Source organism: Quercus robur, chromosome 12 (genome assembly GCF_932294415.1).
Source record: "Quercus robur chromosome 12, dhQueRobu3.1, whole genome shotgun sequence".
NCBI lineage: Eukaryota > Viridiplantae > Streptophyta > Magnoliopsida > Fagales > Fagaceae > Quercus > Quercus robur.
This window is the reverse complement of record NC_065545.1, coordinates 33613204-33624997: the sequence shown is the minus strand read 5'-3', so window position 1 is coordinate 33624997 and position 11794 is coordinate 33613204. Positions and strand designations below refer to the sequence as shown.

The 11794-nt window shown below is 36.8% G+C and overlaps 1 protein-coding gene across 1 annotated transcript; it reads right to left on the bottom strand.

Moving 5' to 3' along the window:
* Positions 1-3048: 3048 nt before the first annotated feature.
* On the bottom strand, positions 3049-6158 carry LOC126709109 (uncharacterized). Its single transcript, XM_050409204.1, has 2 exons — positions 4702-6158; positions 3049-4269 (listed from the first exon to the last, which is right to left on the bottom strand). The coding sequence occupies exons 1-2, from the start codon at positions 6034-6036 to the stop codon at positions 3889-3891; spliced, it is 1716 nt and encodes a 571-aa protein (XP_050265161.1). The 5' UTR covers positions 6037-6158; the 3' UTR covers positions 3049-3888.
* Between the last annotated feature and the right edge of the window lie 5636 nt (positions 6159-11794).

The window sequence follows — 11794 nt, the reverse complement described above, 5'->3', positions numbered from 1 at the left end:
AAATCCCCAATAAGTACATAGCACCCTAGGGAGAATTCTTGGACTGGTAACAGAAACCTGCCCCAGCTTAGCTCTAATATCCCACTTGATTCTTTTGAAATCTGCTCATCTATCAAGAAGTCCCCTCCATACAACTTATTGTTCCTTTGCATCCCTGATTCCCTATGCATAGGGGTGTCAATGTTCGACCCAACCCGCGAACATGACACGAACTGGACACGGGTTTTTTCGGGTTAGGGTTGGGCCTTAATGGGTTTGGGCCATAAACAAGTTGTTCTGAAAGTGACATGATAAGAAACGTGTCATGAGCGAGTCAACCTGCATAACTCGCAATAGACACGTTTGACACGTCAATTTATTTATGTCAACCTGAAATGACCCACTTAACACAACCCATTTAACTCGTCTAACAATTAAATATTCATTTTATTTTAGATTTGTCAAATACCTTTTATATTCAACATATATTTTAAATTTAAAAAGAAAAGTGAATAATTACAAAAACTTACAAGGGATATAATTGGAAATTGAAACTTTACAAACCCTAGATCTTTAAACCTTACAAACCCTAGATCTCTAAACCCTACAAACCCTAAATCTATAAACCTTCTTATAAATATCTAATTTTATTTTTTTATTTTAGCTGTACTACTAACTCTACTATCTTATAGTCTCATGGGCCAAAATGGCCCATTAGCATGTTTTTTTGAACTATTTAGCAACAGAGCACTGTTTCGGAACTATATAGCAATATACCACTTTTTCTGGTACTCGAGCTTGGTGAGCTCGAGTACCATGTTTTTTTAATCCACTGTCGCCCCATATTCAAGAAGCCCTATAGTGGCGTTTTTAAGCCCTATAGTGACGTTTTCGGGCCCTATAGCGGCGTTTTTAAGCCCCCATACCAGGTTAAGGGGCCCTATAGTGACGTTTTTCGGGCCCTATAGCGGCGTTTTCCTGCAAAATTTTTTTTAGAAGTCCCCATAACAGGTTCAAGGGGCCCTATAGTGACGTTTTTGGGCCCTATAGCGGCGTTTTACTACAAAATTTTTTTTATTAGTCCCCATAACAGGTTCAAGGGGCCCTATAGTGGCGTTTTTAAGCCCTATAGTGACGTTTTTGGGCCCTATAGCGGCGTTTTACTGCAAAATTTTTTTATAAGTCCCCATAACAGGTTCAAATGGCCCTATAGTGGCGTTTTTAAGCCCTATAGTGACGTTTTCGGGCCCTATAGCGGCGTTTTTTTTGAGAAGATGTTTAACCAGTAAAAAACATGGTACTCGAGCTCACCAAGCTCGAGTACCAGAAAAAGTGGTATATTGCTATATAGTTCCGAAACAGTGCTCTGTTGCTAAATAGTTCTAAAAAACATGCTAATGGGCCATTTTGGCCTAGTCTCATGCCTAATTCTCAAACTCAAACTCTCAAATCAGTTAGTGCTCTCTCTCTCTCTCTCTCTAATGTGTTTAGTGAGTTTTAGAATTAAAGAAAACCGTTTTCTTGGTGTTTCAAAATTCTGCAATAATTTTTTCTGCATAATGATTTTGTTCTATAAACTTTGAACCCATGTGCCGTTATTAATATATGAGATATATTAATTGTTGATTAAGGCCACAGTTGTAGCATTTGTCTTGTGCCGTATGTATTAGTGTTGGACATTGTCTATATATCTTGCAAGTGGGTTAATTGAGATAGTTTATAAACTAGAATCCATGGATGATAATCATAGTCATAGTCAGGATTAGTCTACTGTTTGCTCCAATTCTTTCAATATTGATACTTAGCATTTGGCGAGTTCCAAGGATATTATATTTTTGTTAAACTATGTTATTTTATTTTTGTTAAACTATGTTATTTTGAATTTAGGTTGAAGTGTATGCACTTCTTTTGGAGTGTAAAGAATTTATTTCTAGATGAATATTATATTTTTGTTGAACTATATTATTTTGAATGTCGGTTGAAGACTTGAAGTGTATGCACTGCTTTTGGGATGTAAAAAAAAATTATTTTTAGATGGATGTTATATTTAATATTATGCAGGTTGAAATGGGTTGTATTACATTTGTGTCAACCCAACACAACTCGTTTATTAAGCGGGTCAAAGGGGTTGGGTCAGGTCAACCTGCCTTATTAACAAGTCAGGTTAGGGTTGAAGGATCATGACACAATTATTAAATGAGTTGGGTTAGGATTGAGCCATTTAGTCGAATACCCCTACCTCAACACGACACGAACCCCAGCCTTTCAAATTATCACTACCCATTTTATGATTTCTTCCCAAATTACAGGAATTACATGGACCAACATAACCCCATAATCCGCCTCCAAATCCTTCTAGTGAAGGGACATTCAAAGAACAAGTTTTCCCTACTTTCCACACAATTCCTACAGAAAGGACATGCACAATCCCTTGTAAAACCCCAAAAGTCTATTTTTGGAAGTCAATTTGTTTTTCAGAGTTAGCCAGCCTATAAAAGCATGTTTACAAATTGCTCCAAGGAAACCAGATTAGTTTTCACCACTCTACTTCCATTTCTTTATGCCTAATCTGATCCAATATAGCAGCAAAATTAAATCTGCCACTAGCTGAAGCAGTCCATATAGGTTTATTTTCTTCTCCAAGAGATATGAGACTGAGCGTGCTTTGTATGCTTACCAACTCCTCTGATCTAGTAGGGTTCCAACACTATTCCCAGTGCTTTAGCACATTATTTACTTTAGCATCAAGGGAACTAGCAACATGAACCCAATTTAGCATGCCACTAGCAACATGAAAATAGTGTGTTAAAGCCAATGCCCTGTCCATTCTCAGACTCTGTGGGTGTGTGCAATTTCTCTGTGGCTCACTCATAAGAGAAGAAATAAACCAAAATTAGCATAGAGGAGAGAAAATGTGTTCAGTTTAAAGGAGCACAATGGAAAGGAAAATACTTTTTCTAACGCCAAGTGATGAGCTTCTTCTTTTCAATAATTCTAGTGACAAAAAAATTTCACAACCATTGAGGTGGTATGGAAAAAGGAAAAAGAAAGAACTGGCACCTTCTCACAAAAGCAAATGTCAAAGGTTTTAGTCCATTCAAGCAAATAACAAAGTTTATAGATAACAATAGGTCAAGCATTGGAATACAAAACAGGTGAGTGTGAATCGTAAGAGTTTTGAGATATAATCATGGAAGCTTCCCTACATCATATACCATCAATTCGACAAAACAAAAAGAAATCCCAAGTTTATGGGTCGTTGGTAAACCAGGTCTGGTCTGGTTATGCTCTCTTCAAAGAGCTTGCAGGCAACGCTCCCTGCTTTGTCTGTCCTCAATAAAGCTTGGCTTGCAACATCCAAAGCGTTTTTAAGAGAGGCTATGTGAGTCTGAGCGAGCTTGATGATTTCAGACGCATCACATGGCCTAGTGAGTCTAACAGTCTTTACTTCACTCCCCAATGGATGCCATCTACGTCCATGATGCTGATCAATGCACTTTCTCTTACATTGAAATCTGGACCCTTTGGTCCTAATGAAATCATCTTTCAGTATCTATACAGTAGTCATCAACAACATCATCCACTAATGCTGCCTCAACACTAGCAGTAGCAACTACTATACTCCCCACATCCTTGTGCCCCTCAGCCTCCACAGAAATTGGAGGCAAAGATTGGGTAGTGGCCACACAGGCAACCTCAATAGATTGCAAGCCCAAAGTCATCGCCTCCTTGGTCCATGTTTATTGGTCGTTGGCAAAACCAAGTCTGGTCTGGTCATGCTCTCTTCGAAAGCTTGCAGGCAATGCTCCCCTGCTTTGTCTCTCCTCAATTAAAGCTTGGCTTGATGATTTTAGACACATCACATGGCCTAGTGAGTCTAACAATCCCTACGTTGCTCCCCAATGGATGTCATCCAGGTCCATGAGGGTGATCAATGCGCTTTCTCTTACATACCAACCTGGACCCTGTGGTCCTAATGAAATCATCTTCAGTATCTACACAGTAGTCATCAACACCAGTATCCACTCGTGCTGCCTCAACACTAGTGGTAGCAACTACTATATTCTCCACATCTTTGTGCCCCTCGGCCTCCACAGAAATGGGAGGCAAAGATTGGGTAGTCATCGCCTCCTTAGAATGCAAGGCCAAAGTCATCGCATCCTTGGTCCAAGGCTGCAGTACATCGGGTACAGACTGGGGAACAAAGAGTGGATCGGATGGAAAGTCAGAAACAGGTGCTTTCCTGTGCTCAGCATGAGTGGGATGACTCCCATCTCCAAAGACAAACGCCTATACCAAAAGAAAAAGGTTAATAACAGAGAAAATGTTTCAAAGATTATGCATTTGAATAAATATTGGAGCAAACTCAACATTGCAAGACCACAAATGATTAAAAATTGAAGAAATAAAAATAGAGGGGGGAAAGTATTGGGGGAACTGGTTAAAAAAACAAATGGGAGGGAATAAACTCCTAGTCCCACCCCTACCTTCTAATCCTATCTCCCATCCAACTGCACTGTAACAAGAAAAGAAAAAAGGGGCTCATATTTGGTGGACTGGGAATGGAATGCTCAAAAATAAGGAAGAGGCATGATGTAATTATGCGTATGCCTAATTAGTTATAAAGTATTATTAAATGCATTTAAAGACACAAGGCAAAGTAATGGTATGAAAAATAAGGAAGAAAAGAGCAAAGAAGGAAGGCATGAAAGATGTACATACCGGGCCAAGAGGGAAGCAGCCAAGGATGCCCCCTTGATTTGGAAAGGTGGTATTGATGTTATAATGGACAGAATACAGGAGTTTTGCCGGGAAGAATCCTTCTTGTATGTGCGTGTCCAGGAGTGGGAGGGCCTGAAAAATGAGGATGCTGATAACACGTTTATTCTCATCTTGAAAATCACGATTGAAATCATTAAATTCGGGATGCGGATGCATGCCAGACAATGCATAAAGAAAGACTCCGTTCCCCAAGTGAAGCAATCTTGCCGTGGCAGCAACCTGTCGAGGAAAATAAATCAAATCCATACCGACTTCCTTAGAGGGTAAATAAAGAGGGTACTTTGACTTTTGAACTTCTTCAGGCTCAGCTAATGGGAATTTGATGGCAGCTACCATGAAGTCCTGATTCAATCCATAAAGGGTACCGTCCACAAACTCACTCCGGCCGCAGAATTCATGAGGGTAGGGAGGGGGGCTTAGGTATTGAATCCATTCACGTTTATGGAGATCAAAACAGTAGAGTTGGTCATGAAGATCTACAAATAAAACTTTTTTGCCTTTTCCTTCTCCCAAAACAGCATGCGCCTCCCACTTAGTCTCTTGGTGACAGGGAAGAGGGGGATTTGGCAAGAGAGTCCACTTATCAAGTTGAGGATCATAGCACTCAAACAAAGAAAGCTTTTCGATGTCTTTTTTAATTGCGTCTCTGTACTCGAAGGGTGCGAAAAAGTAAGTGCTTCCAAGCACGTAAATCTTCTCATCGACCACAAAGGCCAAGGGCAAATTCTTTCCAGTATGCATCTTTTCAACGGCGGTGGTGATGGTGGTTGTGGTTGTGGTTGGGTCAAAACGATAGACATCTGATGGATATCTATCCCGTGTTGGTGTTACAGATTTGTACTTTATCTTAACATCTTCATCAACATATGGGAGATCCAAAACACCATCATGAAATTCGCCACCAATGAAGTATAATTTGGAATTCAATTCAACGCAACACATTCTACGAGGGTATTCACCCCTTTTAAGCTGGAAGATTGGGTTTGATTTTGATTTTGGAAGTGGAATTGGCTTCGGATTCCTTTCTAATTTTGTTGGAGAAGAAAAACATGGGAGAGGGTTTGGTACGGCAATCTCATACATGGAATAAATTAATGGGCCAACATTGTAATAAAAACATACGTACAGCTTGTTCGATGATTTTGCTGCATCCTCATCCTCTGCACCAGCATCACGATGCGGTGGCAATGGCGGTGGCGGTGGCGGTGGCTGTGGTTGTGGCTGTGGCTGTGACACAACGGCTTCCCTCTTTCCCGAACCCATCATGACTGACATAACCCACGGAGGAGCTTCAACCTTCGACCTTCTGATAAAAAACCAGGGTTACGGAGATAATTTTAATTTGCAATTTCAAAGGTTACCAAGTACTATTCTTTTTCTTTTTTTTTTAATCATCCTCAATAAAATACCACTAAATACTATAATAATAATACTGCGTCCCTTTCTGAATCCAAACCCCAATTAGGCTAACCGCCTAACCCGTCTTTTTTTCTTTTCTTTTTTTCTTTTTTTCTTTTTTTAAGCTCTGTTTTGTCCCTAATAAAAATGGGCCTTTATTTTACCAAAAAATAAATAATAAAAATGGGCCTTTTTTACATACTGTCTAGCCCTGAGTGTGGCTCTTCCCAAACACAGCCCATATTGACCTATCAAATCAAATAGAGACTATGAATTTCAATCCCTTCACTAATTGATATGTGATAACCTCATTTGATTTCAAACTAATGAAGAAAAAGTGGATGAAAGAATGACATTTTTTCCTCTATTTGGTTCACATGGAAAAGGGAGAAAAGAAATCTGTTGATTTAACTAGGGTAAATTGCAAATTACACCCTTAAAGTTTGGAAGTAATTAAATTTTACACTCTAAAGTTTTAGAATTTGGATTTTATCTCTTTGAAGTTTTGGGAGTTTATATTTTACACCCTAATGTTTCAAAACTTTGATTGATATAGCAATTTTGACCTGAGAAAGTTGGTTTACTCGAGGAGAGGACAAGGAAGGTGCACAGTGCCACGTAAGCGCCTGAGTGGGCGAGGTAGCCCTCTGGGTGAAGGCCAAGGCGTTTGGAAGAAGTTTCTTGTAAAAGCTCACCTACTACCTCTGCATTGAATGAATAACAACAACCTTATCAGCTGCATTAATGAGGAAATGACACTTAAACAGTAGATTCACAGCTAAGCAACCCCTTCTACCACCTTCAGCAGGATTATGAAGGGACAAGTGTCATTAGAAAAACCTTAAATTATACAAGTGGAGGGATAGGATGTAAAGAAGAATGAGTATATAAGGAAGGGGAACTCCACAACTAAGGGGATGAAAGTTTCTCTGGGAGATAAAGATAAAAAGATAAGAACAGGAATAGTGGTGAGGGAGATATAACTTAAGACTTATGCAGATCTTTATATAAGAACTCATCCTCAGACTAACCCGAGGAAAGCATTAATATCAATTACCCTTCAAATCAATCTCTTCCCTTCTTACTTGACTCTAATCTAAACGTAGTGAACGTTTGGATACAGTTGAAATGATTTTTCAGCTACGTTTAGCGTCTGTCAGTGGGTCCCGTGCATTGTTCATGAGACCCACAAACATCTTTTTTCAACAAAATTTTCATTAAAAATGGGTCCCACGGTACTATTCACACATGTAAAAATTATTTTGTTACAGTGTTTTCAGTTTTCAAGAATAAACAGTATCCAAACACACCCTTAATTAAACCCACACTAGAATCATTTTCCCATTCTCTATACAAACTCTATCTTTTTGGGCTTAATTTAAAGGTATGGGCCTCACTATTCTAAGTGGGCTTGGGCCATTAATTTTTAAAAATTATTTTGCTACAGTGTTTTTAGTTTTCAAGAATAAACAGTATCCAAACACACCCTTAATTAAACCCACACCAGCATCATTTTCCCATTCTCTATACAAACTCTATCTTTTTGGGCTTAATTTAAAGGTATGGGCCTCACTATTCTAAGTGGGCTTAGGCCATCAATTTTTGAGTTCTTACATATATATACATACATATATATATATTAGTATTATGCCCTTGCGATGCATGGCTTAATCAAGAATTTTGTGTAATCTAAAGAAAATATTTTATTAGTTTAATTAAAAGTAAACAAAAATATAGATAATAAAACTAAAGTAAAGTTTTTCTATTAAAAAAAATCATATATAAGTCCAAAATTAATTAAATGGAAGATGGTAGATAACTATGTAAATAATATAAAAGGAGATGTCTAATCGAAAATAGCTTGATTAGCATTTAGATAACATGAAAATTAAGAAGTGATACTTTTTGGCAAGGTTCATCGTGCCCAAATTTATCTCTCTTTCTCTCTCTATATATACACACATGCACATAGGAACAGTTATAAAGTATAAATCATACATTTAGGACATCCATAGGACCAAAGGAAAAAAATTCACCAATCTCTTTATTTTTGTTGATTGAAATTCGAAGACTAAAAATTCAAAAAAGTAAAATTTTCTCATATAATAGAAGTAGAAGCGTAGAACATATAATTTTTAATTAAAAGTGAGATGTATAGATATATTAGCAATAAATATGTAAACTGTGAAGAGTTTAATCCAAATAATTCTTTAGTTATTCATGTGAGGTCGATAGCAACAATCACTTAACAAAGTATCAAAATAATCATGTGATGTTTTTAATTAAAAGTAAATAACAAAATAGATAATAAAACTAAAGTAAAGTTTTTCTATTAAAAAAATCATATATAAGTCCAAAATTAATTGAGTGGAAGAAGGTAGATAATTAAGTAACTAATATAAAAAGAGATGTCTAATTGAAAATAGCTTGATTAGCATTTAGATAGGATGAAAATTAATAAGTAATACCTTTTGGCATGGTCCTTCATGCCCAAATTTTCTCTCTCTCTCTATATATATACACACACATGCACCTAGGAAAAAGCTATAAAGTATAAATCATACATTAGGGCATCCATAGGAAAAAAAAATTCACCAATCACTTTTTTTTTTTTTTTTTGAGAACCCACCAATCACTTGATGTATACTAAAAATTCAAAAAAGTAAAATTTTCTCATATAATTAAAGTAGAAGCGTAGAACATATAATTTTTAATTAAACGTGAGATGTATAGATATATTAGCAATAAATATGTAAATCGTGAAGAGTTTAATCCAAATAATTCTTTAGTTATTCATGTGAGGTCGACAACAACAAACACTTAACAAAGTATCAAAATAATCATGTGATGTTTTTAATTAAAAGTAAATAACAAAATAGATAATGAAAATAAAGTAAAGTATTTCTATTAAAAAAATTATATATAAGTTCAAAATTAATTGAATGGAAGATGGTAGAAAATTATGTAACTAATATAAAAGGAGATGTTTAATAAAAAAATAGCTTGATTAGCATTTAGATTGGATGAAAATTATGAAGTGATACATTTTGGTAAGGTCCTTCATGCCCAAATTTCTCTCTCTCTTTCTCTCTATATATAGACACACATGCACCTAGGAAAATGGTGTAAAGTATAAATCATACATTAGGGCACCCATAGGAAAAAAAAATTCACCAATCACTTGTTGTATACTAAATTTCAAAAAATTAAAATTTTCTCATGTAATGGAAGTAGAGGTGTAGAACATATAATTTTTAATTAAACGTGAGATGTATAAATATATTAGTAATCAATATGTAAACCGTGAAGAGTTTAATCAAAATAATTATTTAGTTATTCATGTGAGGTCGTCAGCAACAATCACTTAACAAAGTATCAAAAAAATCATGTGATGTTGCAATAATCATTTAACAAAGTATTTAAGAATAATCAAGAAATTAATTGTTAGGAATACTCTAATAAATTAATCTTTTCTATTGATAAGACATACTTGTAGCATTAATAGGTATAGACAATGGTTCATCCAACTTGCAATTGTAAGATTTATGTAAACCCAAGAAGGCGATAGCAGAAAAATCCATTGGGTGAAATGGCAAGATTTATGTAAACCCAAGAACCAAGGAGGTATGGGTTTCAAAGACCTTACGTTGTTTAACGATGCCCTCTTAGCCAAACAAACTTGGCGCCTCCTTCATGATACCAACTCTCTTTTCTACTGGGTGTTTAAAGCAAAAATTTTTCCACACTCCACAATCATGGAAGCAAAAAATCCGGCAAATGCATCATATGCTTGGAAGAGTATATTGAAGGGGAGGGATGTTATTAAGAGAGGGGCAGCATGGAGAATTGGATCAGGTATGTCTGTCCAAGTATGGGGTGATAATTGGCTGCCTACAAAGCACAGCCCAAGAATTATTTCACCCATGTTTTCTGGTGGGGAAGATGCTAAGGTTGGAGATTTTATTGATCAGGTGAAAAAAGCATGGAAAGAAGATTTAATTGATGAGGTATTTTATGGGTTTGAAGCTTCAATCATAAAAAACATTCCCCTGTGCCGCTCCATTCAAGATGATGTTCTCATATGGCCATTGGATGGAAATTATTCTGTTAAGTCGGGATATAGATTTTTACAAGAAGCTTGCAGGGTGCAACAACCGGGACAGTCCTCAAACCAACCCCTGAAACCTCCATGGAATAAAATTTGGGCCCTTGATGTCCCGAACAAGGTGAAAACACTGGTATGGAGAGCATGTAAGAACTCTCTACCTACAAAAGTAAACATGGTTTGTCGCAAGATAACCTCTGATGGCCTGTGTGAAATCTGTAAGCAGCAAGATGAGGATGTTATGCACGCCCTCTACTGCTGCCCCGCCTTGCAAGCTCTATGGAACAACACCCCAGAGTGGAACCAAAGCATCCTCAAGCAGAACACATGCTTCACTGACTTTACTAGTTTTATTTTTGCAGGTACAGCGGACCCAGAGCTCTTTACGTTGGTCTTATGGAACTTGTGGAATCGACGGAATAACCTTCGACTAGGGAAACCATCCCTTCCCCTCGACAAGGTGCTGGAACACTCTCGGGAGCGGCAGATTGAGTCCCACTCCAGCCCCTAGCATCCACAAAACCACGAAGCAACCAACCAGCAACGTGGTCTCCGCCTCAAGACAACTGTTACAAAATCAATTTTGATGGTGCCACTTTTGCCAAAGATAATAGCTTAGGAATGGGAGTTGTAATTCGGAACAATGAAGGACATGTTATGGCGTCGTTGTCATAGAAAATTCCCTTGCCAACGTTAGTCATTGAAGTAGAAGTTCTTGCAGCAAGGCGAGCACTTGAACTTGCTGTGGAGCTGGGCTTTGATCATATCACACTTGAAGGGGACTCCGAAATTCTACACAAGGCACTGCTAGCGGAAGGCAACAACTTCACGCCCTATGGACACTTAGTGCAAGACATTTTATTTCTTAGTAGGTTCTTTTCAGCTTTTAAAACATCCCTTGCATGCCACTTGGGTAATAAGTTAGCTCACTCTCTAGCGAGGAAATCCAAATCCCTCAATCATATGCAAATCTGGATGGAAGATGTACCACTAGATCTCTTATTTGTTTTTCAGGCTGACTTTAATGGCCTCCCTTAATAATATTCAGTGACCACTTTCTCCACAAAAAAAAAAAAAAAAAAAAAACCTGCAATTGCTTATTTACCACAAACTTTGATTAGAATACAATATTTACAAAAGAAAGCAACAAAAATATTTTAAGCAAACCACAACAATAGGATGTAATTGTGCAAATTTTCCAAATCAAAATATAATGGTAAGCCAAAAAAAAAAAAAAAAAATCAAACTTCAATCAACTATGTTTTCAAACGGTTTGAATTTTATAATTAAAAACCGCAAGAAGCTTGAGAAACAGAAGAAAATAAGTAAAACCCCTAAAAAAATTTCTAAAAAAGAAGAGAAATGTATACCGGCTATGTCTGGGGCTTTATACATTGGCCTAAGTTTCTCATCTCTAAAAAATAGATAATATATCAACTTGAAAGAGGTTTAACTAATGTAGAATTTTAAATTATAATGAGATTAAGATTTTTAATTAATTTAAAAATAATAAAATAAAGAGAAGGTATG